The sequence below is a fragment of the Leucopleurus acutus genome, assembly GCF_964270905.1.
Source record: "Leucopleurus acutus genome assembly, chromosome: 3".
NCBI lineage: Eukaryota > Metazoa > Chordata > Mammalia > Artiodactyla > Delphinidae > Leucopleurus > Leucopleurus acutus.
In genome coordinates, this window is record NC_139145.1 from 145349249 (window position 1) to 145375228 (window position 25980).

The 25980-nt window shown below is 38.1% G+C and overlaps 1 protein-coding gene across 1 annotated transcript in view; it reads right to left on the reverse strand.

Moving 5' to 3' along the window:
* The window catches only part of WDR70 (WD repeat domain 70), a 304294-nt gene that overhangs the window by 27881 nt on the left and 250433 nt on the right, over positions 1–25980 (reverse strand). Inside the window, exons 11-13 of the mRNA XM_082835820.1 lie at positions 24671–24770; positions 21861–21945; positions 20251–20389 (exon numbers count right to left, since the gene is read on the reverse strand). Of these exons, the coding sequence (XP_082691946.1) occupies positions 20251–20389; positions 21861–21945; positions 24671–24770 (324 nt within the window). The remainder of the gene's footprint in view (positions 1–20250; positions 20390–21860; positions 21946–24670; positions 24771–25980) is intronic.

Here is a 25980-nt window from a genome sequence, read left to right on the forward strand (position 1 = left end):
AACACCATTTCTTGATCCTTCGCAGCTGCTGACCCACACTGTAAAAGAAACTCCATCTGGTTTTTTCATGTTTGGTTTTTGTCACATAGTACAAGAATGGATAAGCTAACCCAGTGATTCCTTGGGAGAAGGAGCATTTTCCAAAATTTCAAATAAAGAGCCTAACACCTGTCTGGGGAGGAGACTGTCACACAGTTTTGCACACTTGTGTAGAGGCAGTCTTACGGTCGTGGACACCCTCAGGACTACCCAATACATCTGAAAGGCCATGTGTATGCTGATCCCCAAAACTAAGAACACAGATCAAGATGCGAGTCCAAAGCAAATAAAAAGAAGGCAGATGAAAATGGAAAGGTACTGGAGAAAGAATTTTCTTTGGATTTGTACAAGCCCAAGTTTTATTTCACAGAGAAAGAAAAACTGCTTTCCACACTAAAATATTGAGCCAGGGAGGTAGAAGAGCAAGATGGGAAATCTTTAAACTCTTCCAGGCTATTTGTCCTGTCCTCCCAAAGCCTTGCTTTTCCCAAACTTGGATGATTTTGCAGCGTGCATGGGCCATCGGGCTTAGCTTCATTCCTCTAAAGTTCAGGAAGCAAACCTGGTGAGTAAGCCTTAGTCTACAATAAATAAGACTCTTCAACACCCACCTGATCTCCATGGAGACATCCCTCAAATAAAAACGATTAAAGACATTTTCTCTGCTCTTATAAGTGAGCACGTGCCTATCCTTGTTTCCTCCTCCACATTCCTCCAACTCTAAGGAACTTCCACCATAGGGCCAGACTTGTAGCAATTATCACTCTTTGCTGGAAATTTTCTTAATCTTCCCCCTTCCCTGCCCCAAACAATTCTCTCTCTGATAAACCAGATAGAAGCTCAATGGTGAAAAGAAAAAAATGCCAAGGCACTTTTATAAATGTACGGGTTGCTGCAAAAAAAAAACAACAAGGAAAAGTGTTGCTCTATTCCTGCCATAAATATTTGATACAGATGCACAGATTATGCTTTTTAAAAACTGGTATCTAATTAACAAATTAAGTCCTACCAAACGGATGGAAAAATGCATTTATTAAAATCAGTTTATTTACAGCCTCTGCTCTAAAATTAAGGTAACTGCTCAAGCAGCAAAAATCTGGAACCTGGTAATTGTCCTTGGCACAAAATGAATCACATCTGTATCTGATAATAAACTTGCCTAAAGAACTTCATCACGAGAAAAAGATCTCAGAGAAAATGGAAGGTCTCTTGGGTAAGAAAATTAAATACAATTTTCTTCCTCTAATTCAAAACACTAAATGTTAGTTTGCTCCAATCTGCTATTTGAGAAGAACTTACAGAGGCAAAAAAAAAAAAAAAAAAAAGCACAAATAATGATTGAAAAAAAAAATCTGGTAATTATTCTTATTAATGACAGTCTGGGAGCAGGAAACAAATAAGAGGCTGGAAGCTGGAGTCCACAGGGTGAGTGACACCAGTGGTGGATCCTACAAGGCAAATACAACAAGGGGGGGAAAGTGACTGGGGGTGGTGGTGGTGGTGGGATGAATTGGGAGATTGGGATTGACATGTATACACTAATATGTATAAAACGGATCACTGGGCTTCCCTGGTGGTGCAGTGGTTGAGAGTCTACCTGCTGATGCAGGGGACACGGGTTCGTGCCCCGGTCCGGGAGGATCCCACATGCCGCAGAGCGACTAGGCCCGTGAGCCATGGCCGCTGAGCCTGCGCGTCCGGAGCCTGTGCTCCGCAACGGGAGACGCCACAACAGTGAGAGGCCCGCGTACCGAAAAAAAAAAACCAACAACAACGGATCACTAATAAGCACCTCCTGTAAAAATAAATAAATAAAATGAAATTCAAAAATTAAAAAAAACAGAAAGAAGCAGCGCTTACTGGAGGCACATTCCCAATATTCTTGTAGAACTTCCTACTGGTGGGCACAGGATGGATCAAGTGTGTCAAGATATGGAGCCGCGCAGGCTTGAGAGGGGCCTGGGGCACTGGAGCCTCGGGCAAGTCAGTTCCAGCAAAGAGTGGGTTTGCCTGCTATATCACACATTATCATCTATCATGAGGACCAGCTTGTGAAAGAGCTTGGGAAGCAGTACCTAAGGCCATCTCTCTCGATCTAATCTACACAGACCCAGACCCCTTTACCATTCTTCATTTATAAGTAGTTCGAGATGGGAATAAAGATAATAACCATAAATCTTTTCTTTATATAAATAAACAAAGCACAAATGGATAAAGCTTGAAATCCCTAACTACTAGATAAGAAATGTATATGGGGCTTCCCTGGTGGCGCAGTGGTTGAGAGTCCGCCTGCCGATGCAGGGGACATGGGTTCGTGCCCTGGTCCAGGAAGATCCCACATGCCGCAGAGCGGCTAGGCCCGTGAGCCATGGCCGCTGAGCCTGCGCGTCCGGAGCCTGCCCGTGAGCCATGGCCACTGAGCCTGCGCGTCCGGAGCCTGTGCTCCGCAATGGGAGAGGCCACAACAGTGAGAGGCCCGCATAACGCCAAAAAAAAAAAAAAAAAAAAAAAAAAAAAGAAATATATATGATCAGATCTTGGAAATCATCAAGTATGTAGAACCAAAAATTAAAGAAAAAGCTGAATCTTCGAAGATGAACAGGATACGTAAAGCACTATTTGTCTTAATATAGTACAGGTAAAGATGTTTTACAAATCATACTCTTTTATTTAGCCCTTTGGGGGTCTCACAACCCCTCATCATAAAAGACACAGCATTATCTATCACTCCAAAAAAGGAAAAAACACTATCCTGGGACATATGTTAATTATAGAAGTCTTTCTTCCCCACACTAATATAAACTGTGAAAGTCTGGCCAGAATTCTGATAGAACAGCCGGAAAACTTGTTACCAAAGATCGTTCATCAAATTCTGGTTGGGAGAGGAAAATCCGTGGTAGAAAATCTTACAAGACATATAAGTCCTTCACTTGGTCTTCTACCAGTGTGATGTAATATGGTGCTGGGTTTGGACAACAGAGCACTGGTCATTACTGTATTATACTTTATACATTTTATAAAGAATAGCGTGTCATTTTGAACACCTACAAAATTTACATATCTGCAAAATCAAGTTCTCTTTTCTTGATATTTTATAGCGTCAAGTATGTTTCTCCTTCAGGGTCGTGTTATCTAGTAGGTGATTCTTCACCCAGTTTTGCCATTCGTGGCAATTATGTCTATACTAGGAAGTATAGATATGTTTAAATGCCAATTCAATAAAACACCAAACTCTTGTGTAGAGAAGAAAAAAAAAGTTTCTAACTAATCAAAAGGGAAACATTGACTGTTTCTATTGCTTTGAAGGACTAGAAATAGAAGCAAAATAGTAAACAGAAAACATTTCCATGAGACTGCTGACACCAAATAAGTAGTAGATGCCTTTTAATACAGCATGTTGCAGGGTTAAATGACACTAGAAAAGGAATAAAGTACTAAACTGGACAAGCCCTGCTTTTAGTCCTCATTCTTCCGCCTTCAGTGATTTATGAAGTCCGAAGCAGGATGTGATAGGTTCTTCATCTAATTGTAACTCCCCAAATGAGATCACTGTCAGACAGATAATTATAGGAAAAGACAACTCACTATAGGTTTTGAATCTGGATTCCTGCAGCAAACGTTATTTCAAAGAAGAAAATGTTGAATAGAGACTCTAAATAACTGCTCCTGAACTAAGAGTCTACTGGTTAAATTTATAAATTGTTCTTTTAAAAGAGACTGGAAATGAGAATAGAAATGAAATGATAAGCACATCAGAATTCGTCTTCTAAGGAAGAATAAAGATTAGAATTTTGATAAAATACAGTGACAAATTCCAAGAAATAATTTTTACTTCAAAGCAGAGTGTGTTCTACAAAAGAGATCCAGGAAACAGATCATATTCATTAACAGTATAACGACCAAAACAAATTATATTCATTACAGTTTTAGATTACCAGTATTTTAAGCATCCACAGTAAACTTGCTTCCTCCACTGAAATCAAAACATAGCTATTTTTAGTAGGTCTGAAAAAAGATCATCTCAAGTTTTAAAGAAGGAGACAATTAAAATTTGTACTTCTTTCATCAAATCTAAAAGAAAACATATTTATGCTCTGAAATTCCAAATTAATTAGAAAAAACTATTAACAAAAAACAAAAACAAGAGAAGCTGGTATGGAATAGGCCATGATAGTAAGTCCCGATAAGAACATACTATAATAAAATATAACAGAAGGTAAAGCAAAATTAACAAACACATTTTCACCAAACACCTACCATGTGCCATACATTGTTCTCACCACAGGAATATAATGCCCTTCCCACCCACAGGGCACCAAGGAGTCCCTTACTCCAATTCGGTCACTGGAAAATCCAGAAATGTCTGAGAAGAAGAGTACCAAAGATAACAGAAGTGTTGAGAAAATATGACCCACAAGGAAAGGTTAAAACAACAACAACTAAGTTTGGTTCACTTAGACAAGAGAAGACAGAACAGCAACTTTATAATCTTAAAGGAAATAGAGGATGTTGACCAGCTGCTCTCCAATTCCTTGAGGACTAGAGTAAAGGATGTGGGCTCTAAGCATGAGAATGTGAGCCTAAAAATAATGAAAAAAAAAAAAGATATGATGGTATGGGATTTCATAAATAGAAATGAACTCTTAGGGAGGTTGTAAACTCTTCTGTTAAAGTCTAATTTTCATATAGGAGAGTTGAGCCGTGGTCCTCAGGTAGGCAAGAGGGACTCTGGAAGATAATATTGAGACACGGAGCAACGTATGCCTGATGCCAGATGGCAGCTGATGAAGCAAAAGCCAGCAGCTTTGCCTGTGGCATACTTATGTGAAGGGAACCTATCACCAGTGTAGCAGAGGGGACTCGCACTAGGATCAAAGACATTATTTTATTTTCTATAATGTGAACGTCCTTGCAAATGTGCAGTGATCTTCAAGCTTCCTCCTAGGCACATTTGCTGCAATTTCATTATTTATTTCACATAGTTTTCCACCACAGTTATGATTTTTTTAATTAAAAGAAAATCTCCTGGGCTTCCCTGGTGGCGCAGTGGTTGAGAGTCCGCCTGCTGATGCAGGGGACATGGGTTCATGCCCCGGTCCAGGAAGATCCCACATGCCGCGGAGCAGCTGGGCCCGTGAGCCATGGCCGCTGAGCCTGCACGTCCGGAGCCTGTGCTCCGCAACGGGAGAGTCCACAACAGTAAGAGGCCCGCATACCACAAAAAAAAAAAAAAAAAAATCTCCTGGTGCTGGGTGAGATACAGGGATCACATTCCACTCAGTCTCTCCCTCTGAATGCAGTTATAAAACCTAAATTTCAGGTTTCTGAAAACTAAATAGCAGTAGGTGGACCGGGGAATTAGCCCAGAATTCAAAGTATCACTAAGGCAGCAGTGAGTTTACTATTTCCCCACTCTGGTACTCCACCCTATCCCCCCCTACAAAAAAACCTGTAATGAACAAAAGATCAAAAGTTTAAATTAAGGCAGCCTCAGTTCAACTGAATTTTCCTTTTGCCTCGGGCTTCAATACAGCTTGGCATAGCGCTGTTACTGATCCCATTTTTATTTAAAGCACTGGAATTTTACTCATCATGAATTTTATGCATTAATTCTTATTTTTTATAATATTACATTAAAATGTTAATTTGCTTTGATTACTGAGTTTTTTGATACCTCCTTCAATTTTGTGCTTGAGTTTGACCCTAGTCCTGGCCTTGATTCAACCTATATCTCACTCTATTACACAAAGGTTAGCTCAAAATAAACCACACACCCAAAATGAACCACATTAAACCATAGAACTTTTAGAAGAAAACAGAAGAAAATCTGTGTAACCTGGAGTCAGTCAAGGAATTCTTAGACGTGACACCAAAGCTACATTCTACAAAATAAAAAACTGATAAATTAGACTTTACCAAAATTAAAGTATTTTGGAGGAGCTTCAAGGTGGTGGAAGAGTAAGACGCAGAGATCACCTTCCTCCCCACAAATACATCAGAAATACATCTAAATGTAGAACAACTCCTACAGAACACTTACTGAACACTGGCAGAAGACCTCAGACCTCCCAAAAGGCAAGAAACTCACCACGTACCTTGGTAGGGCAAAAGAAAAAAGAATAAACAGAGACAAAAGGATAGGGATGGGACCTGTGCCAGTGGGAGGGAGCTGTGAAGGAGGAAAGGTTTCCACACACTAGGAAGCCCCTTCGCGGGCGGAGACTGCAGGTGTTGGAGGGGGGAGCTTCGGGGCCACAGAGGAGAGCACAGCAACAGGGGTGCAGAGGGCAAAGCAGAGAGATTCCCGCACGGAGGATTAGTGCCAACCGGCACTCACCAGCCCGAGAGGCTTGTCTGCTCACCCGCCGGGGCCGGCGGGGGCTGAGAACTGAGGCTCGGGCTTCGGTCGGATCCCAGGGAGAGGACTGGGGTTGGCGGCGTGAACACAGCCTGAAGGGGGCTAGTGCGCCACGGCTAGCCGGGAGGGAGTCCAGGAAAAAGTCTGGAGCTGCCGAAGAGGCAAGACTTTTTCTTGCCTATTTGTTTCCTGGTGCGCAAGGAGAGGGGATTCAGGGTGCCGCTTAAAAGTACCTCCAGAGACGGGCGCGAGCCGCAGCTATCAGCGCGGACCCCAGAGACGGGCATGAGACACTAAGGCTGCTGCCGCCACCACCACGAAGCCTGTGTACAAGCACAGGTCACTATCCAACCTCCCTGTCTGGGAGCCTGTGCAGCCCGCCACTGCCAGGGTCCCAGGATCCAGGGACAACTTCTCCGGAAGAACACACAGTCTGGTGCAATGTCACGATGGCCTCTGCCTCCGCAGGCCCGCCCAACATTCCGTGCCCCTCCCTCCCCCCACCCCCGTCCTGAGTGAGCCAGAGCACCCGAATCAGTGGCTCCTTTACCCCGTCCTGTATGAGCGAAGAACAGACGCCCTCAGGTGACCTACAGGCAGAGGTGGGTCGAAATCCAAAGCTGAACTCCTGGAGCTGTGCGAACAAAGAAGAGAAAGGGAGATCTCTCCCAGCAGCCTCAGGAGCAGAGGATTAAATCTCCACAATCAACGTGATGTACCTGCATCTGTGGAATACCTGAATAGACAATGAATAATCCCAAATTGAGGAGGTGGACTTTGGGAGCAAAGATATAAATATATTTTTTCCCTTTTTCTCTTTTAGAGAGTATGTATGTGTATGCTTCTGGGTGTGATTTTGTCTGTATAGCTTTGCTTTTACCATTTGTCTTAGGGGTCTGTCTGTACTTTTTTTTTTTTTACTTTTTAAAAATTTTTCTTAGTAATTATTTTTTATTTTAATAACTTTCCTTTATTTTATTTTATTTTATCTTCATTCTTTCTTTCTCTCTTTTTTTTCTCCCTTTTATTCTGAGCCGTGTGGATGAAAGGCTCTTGGTGCTCCAGCCAGGCGTCAAGGCTGTGCCACTGAGGCGGGAGAGCCAAGTTCAGGACACTGGTCCACAAGAGACCTCCCAGCTCCACGTAATATCAAACGGCAAAAATCTCCCAGAGATCTCCATCTCAACGCCAAGACCCAGCTTCACTCAACGACCAGCAAGCTACAGTGCTGGACACCCTAGGCCAAACAACTAGCAAGACAGGAACACAACCCCATCCATTAGCAGAGAGCCTGCCTAAAATCATCATAAGGCCACAGACACCCCAACACACCACCAGATGGGGACCTACCCACCAGAAAGACAAGACCCAGCCTCATCCACCAGAACACAGGCACTAGTCCCCTCCACCAGGAAGCCTACACAACCCACTGAACCAACTTTAGCCACTGCGGAGAGACACCAAAAACAACGGGAGCTACAAACCTGCAGCCTGAGGAAAGGAGACCCCAAACACAGTAAGGTAAGCATAATGAGAAGACAGAGAAACACACAGCAGATGAAGGAGCAAGGCAAAAACCCACCAGACCTAACAAATGAAGAGGAAATAGGCAGTCTACCTGAAAAAGAATTCACAATAACAATAGTAAAAATGATCCAAAATCTTGGAAATAGAATACAGAAAATACAAGAAACATTTAACAAGGACTTAGAAGAACTAAAGACAAACAGACAGAGATGAACAACGCAATAAATGAAATTAAAAATTCTCTAGAAGGGAACAATAGCAGAATAACTGAGGCAGAAAAACGGATAAGCGACATGGAAGATAAAACAGTGGAAATAACTACTGCAGAGCAGAATAAAGAAAAAAGAATGAAAAGAATTGAGGACAGTCTCAGAGACCTCTGGGACCACATTAAACACACCAACATTGGAATTATAGGGGTCCCAGAAGAAGAAGAGAAAAAGAAAGGGACTGAGAAAATATTTGAAGAGATTATAGTTGAAAACTTCCCTAATATGGGAAAGGAAATAGTTAATCAAGTCCAGGAAGCACAGAGAGTCCCATACAGGATAAATCCAAGAGGAAACACGCCAAGACACATATTAATCAAACTATCAAAAATTAAATACAAAGAAAAACTATTAAAAGCAGCAAGGAAAAACCAACAAATAACACATAACAGAATACCCATAAGGTTAACAGCTGATCTTTCAGCAGAAACTCTGCAAGCCAGAAGGGAGTGGCAGGACATATTTAAAGTGATGAAAGGGAAAAACCTACAACCAAGATTACTCTACCCAGCAAGGATCTCATTCAGATTCGACAGAGAAATTAAAATCTTTACAGACAAGCAAAAGCTAAGAGAATTCAGCACCACCAAACCAGTTTTACAACAAATGCTGAAGGAACTTCTCTAGGCAGGAAACACAAGAGAAGGAAAAGACCTACAATAACAAACCCAGAACAATTAAAAACATGGGAATAGGAACATACATATCGATAACTACCTTAAATGTAAATGGATGAAATGCTCCAACCAAAAGACATAGACTGGCTGAATGGATACAAAAACAAGACCCGTATATATGCTGTCTACAAGAGACCCGCTTCAGACCTAGGGACACATACAGACTGAAAGTGAGGGGATGGAAAAAGATATTCCATGCAAATGGAAATCAGAAGAAAGCTGGAGTAGTAATTCTCATATCAGACAAAATAGACTTAATATAAAGACTACTACAAGAGACAAAGAAGGACACTACAAAATGATCAAGGGATTGATCCAAGAAGAAGATATAACAATTGGAAATATTTATGCACCCAACAGAGGAGCACCTCAATACATAAGGCAAACACTAACAGCCATAAAAGGGGAAATCGACAGTAACACAATCATAGTAGGGGACTTTAACACCCCACTTTCACCAATGGACAAATCATCCAAAATGCAAATAAATAAGGAAACACAAGCTTTAAATGATACATTAAACAAGGTGGACTTAATTGATATTTATAGGACATTCCATCCAAAAACAACAGAATACACATTCTTCTCAAGTGCTCATGGAACATTCTCCAGGATAGATCATATCTTGGGTCACAAAACAAGCCTTGGTAAATTTAAGAAAATTGAAATTGTGTCAAGTATCTTTTCTGACCACAACGCTATGAGACTAGGTATCAATTACAGGAAAAAATCTGTAAGAAATACAAACACATGGAGGCTAAACAATACAGTATTTAATAATCAAGAGATCACTGAAGAAATCAAAGAGGAAATCAAAAAATACCTAGAAACAAAAGACAATGAAAACATGACGACCCACAACCTATGGGATGCAGCAAAAGCAACTCTAAGAGGGAAGTTTATAGCAATAAAATCCTACCTTAAGAAACAGGAAACATCTCGAAAACACAACTTAACCTTGCACCTAAAGAAATTAGAGAAAGAAGAGCAAAAAACCCGCAAAGTTAGCAGAAGGAAAGAAATCATAAAGATCAGATCAGAAATAAATGAAAAAGAAATGAAGGAAACGACAGCAAAGGTCAATGAAACTAAAAGCTGGTTCCTTGAGAAGATGAACAAAATTGATAACCCATTAGCCAGACTCATCAAGAAAAAAAGGGAGAAGACTCAAATCAATAGAATTAGAAATGAAAAAGGAGAAGTAACAACTGACACTGCAGAAATACAAAGGACATGAGAGATTACTACAAGCAACTATATGCCAATAAAATAGACAACCTGGAAGAAATGGACAAATTCTTAGAAAAGCACAACCTTCTGATACTGAACCACGAAGAAATAGAAAATATAAACAAACCAATCACAAGCACTGAAACTGAAACTGTGATTAAAAATCTTCCAACACACAAAAGCCCAGGACCAGATGGCTTCACAGGCGAATTCTATCAAACATTTACAGAAGAGCTAAAACCTATCCTTCTCAAATTCTTCCAAAATATAGCAGAGGGAGGAACACTCCCAATCTCATTCTATGAGGCCACCATCACCCTGATACCAAAACCAGACAAAGATGTCACAAAGAAAGAAAACTATAGGCCAATATCACTGAGGAACATAGATGCAAAAATCCTCCACAAAATACTAGCAAACAGAATCCAACAACACATTAAAAGGATCATACACCATGATCAAGTGGGGTTTATCCCAGGAATGCAAGGATTCTTCACTATACGCAAATCAATCAATGTGATACACCATATTAACAAACTGAAGGAGAAAAACCATATGATCAACTCAATAGATGCAGAGAAAGCTTTTGACAAAATTCAACACCCATTTATGATTAAAACCCTCCAAAAAGTAGGCATAGAGGGAATTTTTCTCAACATAATAAAGGCCACATATGACAAACCCACAGCCAACATCGTCCTCAATGGTGAAAAACTGAAACCATTTCCACAAAGATCAGGAACAAGACAAGGTTGCCCACTCTCACCACTCTTATTCACCATAGTTTTGGAAGTGTTAGCGACAGCAATCAGAGAAAAAAAGAAATAAAAGGAATCCAAATCGAAAATGAAGAAGTAAAGCTGTCACTGTTTGCAGATAACATGATACTATACATAGAGAATCCTGAAGATGCTACCAGAAAACTACTAGATCTAGTGAATAAATTTGGTAAAGTAGCAGGATACAAAAGTAATGCACAGAAATCTCTAGCATTCCTATACACTAATGATGAAAAATCTGAAAGTGAAATTAAGGAAACACTCCCATTTACCGCTGCAACAAAAAGAATAAAATATCTAGGAATAAATCTACCTAAGGAGACAAAAGACCTGTATGCAGAAACTTATAAGACACTGAGGAAAGAAATTAAAAATGGTACAAAGAGATGGAGAGATATACCATGTTCTTGGATTGGAAGAATCAACATTGTGAAAATGACTCTACTATCCAAAGCCATCTACAGATTCAATGCAATCCCTATCAAACTACCACTAGCATTTTTCACAGAACAAGAACAAAAAAATTCACAATTTGTATGGAAACACAAAAGACCCCGAAGAGCCAAAGCAATCTTGAGAAAGAAAAACGGAGCTGGAGGAATCAGGCTTCCTGACTTCAGACTATACTACAAAGCTACAGTAATCAAGATAGTATGGTACTGGCACCAAAACAGAAATATAGATCAATGGAACAGGAAAGAAAGCCCAGAGATGAACACACACACATATGGTCACCTTATCTTTGATAAAGGAGGCAAGAATACACAGTGGAGAAAAAAGAGCCTCTTCAGTAACTGGTGCTTGGAAAACTGGACAGGTACATGTAAAAGTATGAAACTCCCTAACACCATACACAAAAATAAACTCAAAATGGATTAAAGAGCTAAATGTAAGGCTAGACACTATCAAACTCTTAGGGGAAAACATAGGCAGAATAGTCTATGACATACATTACAGCAAGCTCCTTTTTGACCCACCTCCTAGAGAAGTGGAAATAAAAACAAAAATAAACAAATGTGACCTAATGAAACTGAAAAGCTTTTGCACAGCAAAGGAAACCATAAACAGGACAAAAAGACAACCCTCAGAATGGGAGAAACTATTTGCAAATGAAGCAACTGACAAAGGATTAATCTCCAAAATTTACAAGCAGCTCATGCAGCTCAATATCAAAAAAAACAAACAACCCAATCCAAAAATGGGCAGAAGATCTAAATAGACACTTCTCCAAAGAAGATATACAGATTGCCAACAAACACATGAAAGAATGCTCAACATCATTAATCATTAGAGAAATGCAAATCAAAACTACAATGAGATATCATCTCACACCGGTCAGCATGGCCATCATCAAAAAATCTACAAACAATAAATGCTGGAGAGGGTGTGGAGAAAAGGGAACCCTCCTGCACTGTTGGTGGGAATGTAAATTGATACAGCCACTATGAAGAACAGTATGGAGGTTCCTTAAAAAACTCAAAATAGAACTACCATACGACCCAGCAATCTCACTACTGGGCATATACACTGAGAAAACCATAATTCAAAAAGAGTCATGGACCACAATGTTCATTGCAGTTCTATTTACAATAGCCAGGACATGGAAGCAACCTAAGTGTCCATCAACAGACGAATGGATAAAGAAGATGTGGCACATATATTTACAATGGAATATTACTCAGCCATAAAAAGAAACAAAATTGAGTTATTCGTAGTGAGGTGGATGGACCTAGAGTCTGTCATACAAAGTGAAGTAAGTCAGAAAGAGAAAAACAAATACCGTATGTTAACACATATATATGGAATCTAAAAAAAAAAAAAAGATGGTCATGAAGAACCTAGGGGCAAGACGGGAATAAAGACACAGACCTACTAGAGAATGGACTTGAGGATATGGCGATGGGGAAGGGTAAGCTTTGACAAAGTGAGAGAGTGGCGTGGACATAAGTACACTAAACGTAAAATAGATAGCTAGTGGGAAGCAGCTGCATAGCACAGGGAGATCAGCTCGGTGCTTTGTGACCACCTAGAGGGGTGGGATAGGGAGGGTGGGAGGGAGGGAGACAGAAGAGGGAAGAGATGTGGGAACATATGTATACGTATAAGTGATTCACTTTGTTATAAAGCAGAAACTAATACCATTGTAAAGCAATTATACTCCAATAAAGATGTTAAAAAAATAATGTATTTTGCCTTGTAAAAGACTCTATTAAGAAAAAGAAAAAAACAAGCAACAGACTGGGAGGGAATAGCCCAAGAACTTGGTATCTAGAATATATAGAGGACTCTCAAAATTAATAGTAAGAAACAAACAACCTCATTTAAAACAGGGCAAAAGACTTGAAGAGGCATTTCACCCAAGAGAATACAACTATGGAAAATGGACACATGAAGATATTCAACATCACTGGCCATTAGGAAAATTCACATTATAACCACTCCACACACCTATTAGAATGTATAAAATAAAAAATGTTACAATACAAAGTGTTGGTGAGGATGCAGAGTAAGTAAAAAACACATACACTGTTGGTGGGAATACAAAATGACATTGTTAATCTGAAGATGGCTTGGAGTTTCTCATAAAAATAAATATACACTCACTATATGACCCAGCAAGCCTACTCTTAGGTATTTGCCCTAGAGAAAAGAAAACTTACATTCACACAAAAACCTCTATACGAATGCTTACAGCAGCTCCATCCGTAATCTCCAAAAATTAGAAATAATCAAATGTCCTTTAGTAGATAAAAACACTGTGCTATATCCATACAGTGGAATACTATTCAGCAATAAAATGTAAAAAGGTATTGATACGCACAACTAACCTGGATGAGTCTCAAAGGATTCTGCTGAAAGAAGTTGATCTAAAAAGGTTACACACTATATAAGTCCATTTGTATGACATTCTTGAAAAGCCAACACTATAGTGATGGAGAACAGACCAGTGAATGCCAGGGATAAGGAGTGGAGAGTGAGGGAGGGGGTAAGAGGGTGACTATAGAGGGATGGCACAAAGGAGTTTTTAGGGGGTGATGGAACTAACTGTTCTGTATCCTGATTGTATTGATGGAACTACAGGAATCTATAGGGCTTAAAAATCACAGAACTGTGCACTTTAAAAATAATAAAAAATAATCAGCACTAAGCTTGTTCCTTTCATTTTCCCTACGTAAAGCATTTTAAGACTTGATAAGGTACATATTAACAGTTAAACCATCATGAAATTGGTGGTTTCTTTCCTCTCTATTCTCACGTGCCTACAGATGAACACTCAACTGCACTCTTTAAATCCTGAGAACTACCGTCCTGGAACATCCATAGCATGATACCTTTAGGTGCAATGAAAAGTAATTTAATCACATCTTATGGACACTACCCCCATCCTGGACACTGTGAGGCTAACTCAGCAGGGGACTCCAGCTGAGTTCCAGTTACTGAATCTGAAGAAAGGGTTTAGTAAGTCAAATCACAAAAGTGGTAAAAATGTAATATTTTTTTCCATCATAACCCAATGGCATCTCTTTTCTTCGCTACTTAAAGAAAACCTAAATGTCCATCAACAAAGGAATGGATAAAGAATGGGTATGAAAAAAAAAAAAAGAATGGATATGGATGTGGTACATACAAACAATGGAATATTACTCAGCCACAAAAAGGAACGAAACTGGGTCATTTGTAGAGACGTGGATGGACCTAAAGAGTGTCATTTAGAGTGAAGTAAGTCACAAAAACAAATATCGTATATTAACGCATATATGTGGAATCCAGAAAAATGGTATAGATGACCTTAATTGCCAAGCAGACACAGAGACACAGACGTAGAGAATAAATGTATGGATACCAAGGGGGAAAGGGGTGGGGTGGGAGGAATTGGGAGATAGGGATTGACACATAGACACTATTGATACTATGTATAAAATAGACAACCGATGGGAACATGCTGTATAGCACAGGGAAGTCTACTTAATGCACTGTTGTACTACTATTCCTTATGCGATCCTGACTGGGCAAAGACACCGCTTGAATCCTTTATTTCTAGAAAACGCTTAAAGACGTGTGATTCGGCCTGAGCTGGGACTTTATATCAGTAAGACAGATCATTAGTCTATTCCCAGTACAAAATGGAAGAACAGTTGAGTTCTTCAGCTCCTTCAGAGACAAGCTTTCACAGGCACAGCTTCATTAATTCATTAAGTTTGAAGTAAATTCCCATATTAGTCGTTATCTGTATTCAAATATAAGAACAAAGACACATTCCAAAGCCAATTCTGAGGACTCCTTGGAATATCCATTAATTTGAATGACCTTTCTTCTCTCATTCACATGTACAAATAACATGGGGGGATTGTAGTCTGAAGAGCCAGCATGTCCCTTACACTTATTAATTAAGATACAGAGCTAGATTCATGAAGGGTCTATTATTTCATGGCCCCATTATATCCATTTATACTTATTCAATCTCTTTGGATTTAAAATATCAATATTCTCTCCTAATAAGAACACAAAAACTTTTTATGTGAAATGGAAGTGCTAATCCTTTCATTTTATATGTTATATGTCATTTTATATATTGACACATATAGCAATTTTCTTGGACATCAAAATTCATTAATTTAAAGGTCATATCTCAGTATAAGCTATGGGTAATGTGATAAGATATGATGTTTAGAAAAATAATGAGAACTCAAGTTCTCTTCAGAACTTCACCTAACTATATAAAGAAGGAAAGTCAGTTGGTATTTTTATGGAAATTTTTGTTCTTTTAAAGAAATCTCTTTTTTTTTTTTACACAATATGGACCTTACCTTCTTCTCCTCAATATATGCAGTAGGCTATCTCTGTAATCGGATAAGTATGTCTGAAATAAGAAACTTTCCCCACCTTTTGGTAAATATATAAACTATTACTTAATTAACATAACTTTGACAATAATTATGTATTTTTCAACCAATACCTATGATAATAAGGGGCAGAGATACAGCCTGTAGGTAGGGAGGCAGTAAGTAAGTAAGTGTGCATAATCCAGATTTCATCTCCCACGGGAAAGGGATATTGCAGAGAACAAGTAGTGGCATAAAGAAACAAAATCTAAGATAATCCTTGTTCTTTGCTATCTATTCTCTTCCATGCTTAAAAAGCATTCCTAAAGATAATCAAATATTCTTCAGATGATCACAAATGAGTTTTTTTCTTCCTTAAAAGACCTTTACTATTATCTCTCTTATATGGGCACCAGGATTCTCAATCAACTTTGAAATGCCTACAGTCTAGTTGAAAATGCCGAAGCAAATTTCCCTTCCCTTCCGTTCAGTAGCCGTGCTAAATGCTATAGCTATCTTTTAAAAATAAAGGTTTAGTTTTTCCTTTTCTTCTCTTCACTTTGTTCATTCAGTGTTTACAGAAACAGAGATCCCTCACCAAACTACGTAAACAAACAAACAAATTAGAAGAGAAGTTGGGACCAAGTGTGAAATTTCTGGCTGTTTTCCTTTCCACCTTTTTCTTCTCTCTACACAAGGGAATGTCTGCTCTCTCTTAAATTACTGCCCAAAGCAACTGAGGTGAAGAGGCCACCATCTTAATACCAGGTCAAAACAACTTCATTTCACTATGCTTGGGTTAAAGAGTATAAATGGTAATATACTAGTACAACTGCATAAACCATGTCCCTTGATTTACATTAGTAAAAAAGGAAATTCTATTAATCATTTTGCAACAAAGTATAGTTTGATGAAAAATCACTAAGCTAATAATAGTTTTAAATGTTATATCACAGCATTTCCTGAAATAACTGGAACTTTGAAAAGGCTTAAAAATTTCTATGTTTCTTCTAAACATAATTACCTTTTAAAAAAATGATAGGTCATCTCCAAATTACATTTAGTCCATTCCTTCTCTCCTATGCTTTTTCACATAAAATAGAGTAATGGAAGCTTTTTACACAATATATAAACATGCTAGGGTCCCATCTACACAAAGACAAAGGTGAGCTTTTAAATTCAAGATCAAATTATATTCTGGAATTTATTTTAGAAAAGAGGCTAAGCACATTATTCAAATTACAACGAAGTAGATGATAAATGAGGATATGCATTTTTTTTAAACTTGAGGAAACAAAATTGGACTAGGAAAAGGAAACACCTAAAAATAATTTCAGCAGAATTGTAAAATGTGTACAAACATCACACAGTAAAAATAGTAAATGTTAAACATTTGTCATCTCCTAGCAAAGAGCGTTGAGAGTCTCTAAACTGAATAGAAAAAGAAACATTTTCAGAGCATATGACAATGCAGAGTGCAATTAAAACCATTTTTAAAGTTTGTTTCAAAACTAAATATGGAAAATATAATTGTTATATTTTAAAAAGCTATTTATTGTGAAGATTGTAGGACAGTTTTTAGTTATTAGGAAATTAATTGTATAGATTGTTAACATTCCCTAACTGAAAACAATGTTTGGCTCCCTATCTATATTGAGCTTGGCATTCCAGAATGTAACTGTCTAGGGATTTATTTAGTTTTAGAAAAGGGTGTGGGAAAATGCAGTCAATCATACTTTACTGAAGTAAATGGCTTTAGGATAGACCTAACAGCACCATTGCCTGTGCCTAGTCAAACAAGCAAACAACTAAATGTTGATATTAAGAATATGAGATGCTGCCTTTTAGCTAAATTAAAACTCAATACAGTAAGTACCTTATTATAGCAGAGTGTGGTGTTTCCAAAAGAAATGACAATCCTGGCTTTTCATAACGAAAATACAATTAAATAAAAGAGGTGTTTTTTGGCCCTTCTAGCAAAGTGTCCCCCCTCTTTATCCATCCCAAAGAATGAATCTGTTTAGTTTTCTACATTCCAAGAAGACTTAAAACTTGAGAAAATAGGGATCAAAGGGGCAGTTTAAAGTCCCTTTAGCATACCGTTCTACAATATGAACAGAAAACAATGCTGTCTGATGTTAACAACCAAAAAAAGACAAACAAATCCTAAATCAATGATTTAAAAGGCCACTTTAAGGTGTGTGGTTTTGTCCCTATTTGAAGTTCTCTCTTCATCCATCTATTAAAATGGGTCTCAAAATCAGTTTTCTGACTTTTCTAAGATAATTCAATATGATAAATTCTGTTTCCTTAATGACCTCACTCTTTTCTTTGTATCTCTTCACTTGCTCATCCCTTAAATGCTCTGGTTTCCTAGGGCTCATATTCTCCATCCTTCATGCCCTTTCCGTGATCAAACTAATCAGCAACCAACATTTCAACTATGAACTATAAATACTCCTCCCAAAACTGTGTCTTCTTTCTTCTAAGCACCAAAGTTATCTACCCATCTGCCCACTGAACATCTCTACCCAGAGGTCCTAAAGGTACTTCAAGTTCAACGTACCAACAACATACTCACTGTCTTTCTTCTAAAACCTGCTATCTTTTTTTGTTTTCTTTTAATTGCAGGGAACACTGACCCAGTCTCCTAAATTATACATATACAAATAAATACTACGTCTTGTAAATCTAACCTTCACACTTCAATAAAAATCAACGTCTAAGACCTGGATCTGAATATGTCATTCCTTTGCTTTAAAAAAAAAAAATGAAAAACAAAAAACCGTAAGATAAAGTCACTTTATTATGGTATACAAAGTCAGTTTACCCTTCCATCTCTAGATACTTCTCTCCTGCCTCACTCTCCAAAGACACACCTGTGCTCTACAGTATGCATTACTTGCACTTCCCAAGTATACCATTCACTCATTCAATAAACAAGCACCTTCTATGTGCCGGGCACTGTTCTGAGCATTGGGGATATTGCAGTGAACAAAACAGACAAAGTTTCTGCCCTCATGGGCGTACATCCTGGTGGAAGCAGACAGACAAAAACAAACAAATATATAATAGATGAGATGGTGGTAAGTGCCATGGACAAAAACATCTAGTTAGAAAAGCAATTCAGAGCAACACAACAGTGTGTTCTGTACACTTATGACATCCACATGTCTTTAAAAGTACGATCATACTTCTATATCCCTTAATTTAATTACATTTCAATTTAAATTATAATTTAAAAACACAACCCCATGAGTCATACTGAGATGTATAGTCGTTGAGAGGCATTAAAAACGAAACAAAACAAAACCAGCTTACTTCTGGAACAACCCATTATAATAATTTTATTTTTTGAGATTAAAGTTGATAGAGTCAAGAGTGTTTTTCTTTGATTCTAGTGTTTTAGTTGGCTCCTGGATGCACCCCAAAAAAAGTATTATTAGTGTTGGCACATTTCAAATTATGTCATGAGATTAGAATCTATAAAACTTAAAGTACTCATCTAGAATTAGTCTCATTGTTAGTTCATTGTCTCTATACCATGGTTTCAAATTTAGTGCCTACAACTTAAGACTCCACAGTAATATTAAAACATTAGAGACAGGAGCTTTTTGCTGGTGATTTAAAAACAGTTGTTCAATTGTCTGAATCATTTAAGTACATAATATGTCTCAACTGTTTACGTAGAGCTGAAACAACCGGAGAAATCTACATAAGAGCACTGTTTAAGATACAGGACATTACTAAAGGATTTGACTATGAGCCAAAGAAAATTTGCACAGACATTAATTGGCCTGTTTCATACTCGAAAAATAACAATGATTTGCCTTACCATCTAAATACTAATACATACTTTCAAAGACTTTAAAGGAACTCAGATTTTCCTCTGGGAATCTTCACTATTATTGTATTACATACGGCTCCAGTCTCTAGACATGAATGAATGAATGAATGAATGCACGCATGCTGGTGTTTTAGTGCTTACATAAATATGTAAAGAAAACTAAAGGGGGGTTTTTCAGATGTGGAAGTTAAATCTGAAATGTTTTAAACTTCTAATAACTAAATAGATATTAATCTCAGTGGAAGCTGAGTCTTACCTTAATGACACCTCTAACAAGGAGAATTCTGTCAAAGTTTTCAAACAATGATACACTTCATCACATTCTGAGGGCATAACGTTTCACTTCTGTCCATAATCCCTGAATCCTTACAAACATGCACATTGTGGGAAGCTCCTTTCTGTACGTTACATGAAGATCAGCTTCTTCTCTCCTCAAATTGGTTGGCAGAGCGGGTAAACATCCCAGGCCCAGCTGAAATTCTGACTAAAGTGTGGGCCTATAGGAAATATTGGGTTGGGGAGGGAAAAGTGTAGATAAGCCAGTCTGCAATGTACTAATAATTCCTGTGTTGGAGAAAAAAAGCAGCTACCACTGTACTGTAAGGGCAAGAACTTATGTTCTGTTTCAAAACCAAAACCAAAAATGGCTAAGAGGCAAACTTCACTTCATTCTCAAGGCTGGGAGGAAAGAACACACATACCGCATCTGTGATGTCTATTTCATACACCCTTTGGAAAGTCCTGCGCTCAAAGAAAACAAGTTTGCCGCTGCCACATCCCCTTTGAACAGACGTACCGGTGACTATGAGTTTATCATCTGGACTGAAACAGCAGTCAGTCCTACAGACAAAAAGAGTTTATAAGTATAGGCTTATGATGCCACAACAGTGCAGTGATAATGAGTTAAAATATAAACAACCTCACTGTAATAAGAGACAACTCGTACATAGGGTTTATAGTAAGTCAGGCACTTATATTAATTCACTGAATACTCACAATAATCCTATGAAGTAGATACTATTATCCCCATTTTACTGATTAGGAAACTGAGGCAGGAAGAGGTTAAATAAACCTTGTCCAAGATCACAAAAGTAAGTGGTACAGCTGGGATTCGAACTTAGACAGCCTGACTCCAGAATCTGTGCTCTAATTTCTATACATTATAATATCTTGCAATGTAAATAACGTGTGGGAAAAACTCAATATAGACATTGACCCTGTCTATACACAAATAGACAGTGTATGACTGACGTCTAAGTAGTGATTATTTTGACCAGTTTGGGAACTATTTTTATCAGCACCACCTCTCAAACAATTTGAGTTTTGTCAAGTCAAGCACCATGAAATGAGGAGCAGCTTGTACCGCTGGAACCTAATTGATGGCTGTGATTCAACAGCTCTTGTGATGAGAGGTCTGGCCACCTGACTGTGAATAATCTAAGACATGAGCCAAAGACGCTATCTAGTTAGCATTACTTGCAGCAGGCATAAGGCTCAAAAGATTCGTATGGCTATAAATTCATGTTTGTTTATCCATTTGTTTGTTTTAACAGATAAATGCCATGGGCAATAGACTGTGTCAGAGTTAGTGCTCTGAGATTATACAGCTTCCTCCATTTGCTGCTTCCACTACCTTCACACTCTCCTTGTTGGTCATTATTTAATACAGGTGAGAAATTTTATTTCTACCAAAATAGACATTTTTGCTTAGGCACCAATTGTAGGACTTAGAGATCAAATCCCAACCTCAGCTGTTTGCAGAAAAATCTTTAAAGCTTCAGTTATCAACTCAGTAGAATGCAGATAACAGTGTTCAGCTACCCAGAGCAAGACAGTTTGAATAAGTGACAGTTACCGAATTACTGACTGAAATGATGATAAGAAAAAATTGAGAAAATGACATATAATATTCAGTAACTATGAAGACTTGCTTTAATGGTAGGAGGATTCAAATTTTAAAAGAAAACAAGAGACAGGCCTACTCTGTCATTTATACACTATTAAAAGAACAATTCAACTCTTTAAAATGTTTTTACTACCCCAAGACCTATGTGTGCATACAATATATATATTCACACACACAAATACATGAACAGTCATGATTTCAACTTCAAAAATAGAATTTTATATTCTGAAGAATGCACGAAATGAAAGGAAAAATAAAAATTCATCTTTCAAAAAACCTATTTCAATCACTCTTCAAGTCCCTTTTCTAGAAAATGTAAGACACATACTATAAATTAACATGAAGATGAAAAAATTACTTTTCCATTCTCTTGTGCTTATCGAATATTAAAAATATGCTACTTACATTGGGAACATGGTGGGAAGACCCGAGGCTGAAAAAAGTGGCTTATTAAACTGTCGGATGTCCCATAATTTTAATGTATCATCACCTGATAGAGGAATGAGAAAGGAAAAAAAGAGAAAGTAAATTTTGCAAAAAAGAACCAGCCCCAAGTTTAGAGTTTGCAAAACTTAGTGTATAACTATAAGAAAAGGAAGGGAGAGAGGGAGGCGGGGGAGGGAGGGAGAGAGAGAGAAAGGAAGGAGGCAGGAGGGAAGGAAGGAGGGAAGGGGATGCACATAACACATTTTACTTTTTAACTAGGGAGCTTGAGAGCCGTAGTTGTGAGAACAGTAGAAAGATACATGATAATGAACTAGCTTCCTAGAAATTACTTTCCAGATTGATGTAGCATCTGTAGGCTAGAAGGAACCCTGGAGAATCTTCTCTAAAGAGTGACTTTAGAGCAGATGGTAGTTTCCCTGTGGTATATCTGAGCATAACTTGACTTCTTAAGAAGATATTAATTTAGCAACCACCAGGACTGAAAATAGTTCAGTTCACAACAGATTCTTTTTCCCACTAGTGTGTGGGTGAAACTATCCATTAACATTAATGAGAGTGAGCCAATGTGATTCCTTTCCCTCCAGTGTAACTCTATCTGTGGCTATCATTCTTCACCTTGCTGGGGAGTATAGCTTTTCCAAGCCATTTAAAGCATAATTAACATTCTTTAAAGAATCACTTTTGAAGTATTTCTATAGGGCTACTAACTAATGCCTGTTCATAATGAAAGCCAAAACTCATATAAGTAATATCTTTGCTGTCCTTTTTCCCCAGTGTCCGCAGCTGAGACCTGCCTCAACCCCCTGGGTCCAATAAGGAATCAGTACCAGATGCAAGTGGGGTGAGTAGAGAATTCAATAAAAATTCCCATTCTCTCCCCAGCAACCCTGACTCTGAAACCCAGCTTTTGGCAGGTGCTCTAATCCACAACTGGCTGGATTGGAGACCTGCTTATACTGGAAGAACTTTGTAAGACTAACCTTTTTGCTTTTAGTCTTTAAAAGAGGGTTACACATCCCCACAATCCTCAAACAATAAGAAAACATTAATCTGTATTAAATAGTTTAGTTAACCTGGCAGGTTCTGGAGCTAGCAGGAACACCTTACAACACTCTGGGGACTCTGCTGAACGGAGAGACTTCCATCTGGTATATTCTATACACCCAGGAAGGAGAATGGTGGAATACAGTATACATGTTCTGTAGACGACATGTTACCCAACAGCTAGTATAGGATGGAAGGGGAAGGTAAAAATTATCACTAAAATGGCTTTGACTGAAATGGAGTTAATCCTATACTTCTAAGGCAGTAATAACCAACTGGGTGGGGCTGGGCTATTTCAGAATCCTCCAGGAAGAATTTTCAAAGTACACTCCTCTGTTATTCCCCTCTTCTTTCCCCACTCTACCTTGGAGATTGGGGTATACCACTCTAGAGGTGTGAGAGTGAATGTGAGAATTTCCTAGTGGAGGATTTGTGATTTTGAAAATCTTCCCAGGGGATTCAGATACATTCTTGGGGTAAGAATCACTGATGTAAGTACAGAGTATAGTACATAGCCTTAATTAAGAGTCATCTTAGGACTCAAAGAACAGGTTAGAATTGATGAACCAAAACATATATTTCATACATATCCATCTTTGCCATGTATACCGTAAATAGAAAATACATGTGCATGTGATTTGATTTTTAAAATTATGTGAGGGTAGTTTGGGTATAATATATCAATAGAAGGCTTCCTTGGAAGAAGGAGAATCTGGATAGAGCTCCCAAGGGTAAACGGGCATGGACCAGTTAAACTGAGGGGAGAGCTGTGCCAACTCTATGTTCCCCTCACTTCCATACCCTCTATATCAGGCTGTAAATTCTTTCAGGAAAGGAACCCTGCTATGATGTCCACAGTTTATGCCAAGCACCTAGCATAATGCTTAGCTCAGATCAGTTGCTCAATATACAGTAAAGTGAGTGAATGAATGACTAAACTCAGTGTTGCTAGATTAATTTGGCCTGTGGAATAAAGACTAAATCCTTTATGTGATATTTAAGGCTATCTGTAACACGGCTCCAACCTACTTACCTTGATTCTTTTCTCTCCCCAAAAATGGGCCTATTGGAAGATCCTCAGTCATGCCCATACTTCCCCCTAATGCTTTGTTCATAAGCTGCCCTCACTATTTTATTATTTCCTTCTATCAGCATACTACTTATTCACGTGAGAAAGATTTAGCAAAAAGTTAGAACCAATCTGTATTCAGTCATGTGAGTGTGGATAGGTAAACTTACAATACGACCACACAGAATTACATAGCTATTAAAAAAAATAACATCCAGGTATATAAATTTTTTTAACTGAACTGAATTAGTGTTTGAACTGAAAAAAAATCAATGGTCAGCAAATAGAAGAGTTTGAAATACCAGACCCAGAACTATAAAATGATATAGAAAGAATATAGAATATCATCTACAAAAGTCCATAAGGTAGAGGCAATGGTCATCCTTGCAGGCTCCAAATGCTGATGCAATTTGGAGCTAAAATGAAAACTTAGGCAAAAAAGTACATATTTTCTAAATTTTACTTGATAATTTTAATAAAATAATGTTGCCAAGTTGGAAATGCATTTTAATAAAAAAAACTAGACTGGCAAAGGTACATTAACAAAAGCACAGCTAGCTTTACTAAGCACTAGGATATTAGTGTGACATTTGTTAGAGTTACATACGATCATTTTATATATAGAAACATTTTAAAAAGAAAGCTTCTAACCTACCTCCACGAGAGGCAAGGACATTACCATCATAGGAAAAAGTCACGCAAGAAGTATCTGTGCCCGGGTCATGAGCTTGTTTATAGTGGAATTTAGGATGAACCTGTTTGCAAAGACAAGCAAAGTGTTAACATCTCATCTGAATTCAGATGAGAACATTTTTGTGGCAAGAATATTTTACTTTATCATCCAAAAAATGATATATAGCTACATGAAAAATATTAATTTCACCTGATGATAGTTTTTTTATTTTGGAAAAAATTTCAAAGGGCTTTTAAAAACATCCATTTGCTTTAGTAAGTGAAAAGAAGAGACAAGGTTAAGTTCTAGTAGGAGATATTTTTCAGACTGCCTTAGCAAGCTCTGAGCAACACAAGATTAGCACCACATTTAGTTCTTCTCATTATACTTATAAAGTTTTGGGGACCATTTCCTACAGTTATCTGAAAGAATAAATATAAATAAAAATTACAAATGAACATATTATTAACTCAAAAATACCACTGTATTCCTAGCATATGCCAGACACTGTGCACATGTTTGTAAGTCTTGAACTATCTTTAGTGTGCCTGTAGGATAATGTTGTTGTTGATGATGATGACGACAGCTAGCCGTTACACAATGCTTACCATACCCTAGGCACTATATTCTTTTACTAACTTGCCTATGGTGCTCACGTTCACTCTAGAAGATTATCTTCATTTTACAGATTAGGAAACTAAGCACAGAGACTTAAGTACCTTGTCCAAAATCACAGAGCTAGTAAGTGGTCGAGCTAGGAGTTTGAACCAAAAAGCCTACCCTTAAACACTACCCTATACCCCCTCTCTACGGATGTATGTTATTAGTCTTTTTACTTGCAATGTCACTTCTAAACAGTTAATGACTTATAAAAGTAACTCCACTACGCTAATCTTGCCACCCAGTTATGATTCAGTAACCAGAACAGGTCAAAGTACTAGGGAGTCAATTATCCCAGATCCACCAGGCTGGATAATTACACAGTGAATGGCCAGGGACATTACTAGTGATGACAGCATGTAGGTCTCTCCTGGCAGCCACAGGTATAGGAATACAAATGACCCATCTCCATCAATTTGCAGCAACCATAACAAAGAATGAATCACAAAACAGAGCTCACGTACATTAGCCTCCCGATAATATCCCCAACACTCCATCGCTGAGCTTTCACCAAAAAGTTTCCAGTAATGAGGACACACTACCTCACAAAAGCAAGCCTTCAAAAAAAAAAACTGTATATACTGAGTTAAAATTGTCTTCTCAAATACATCACTTAACTCGGACCTTCTGTT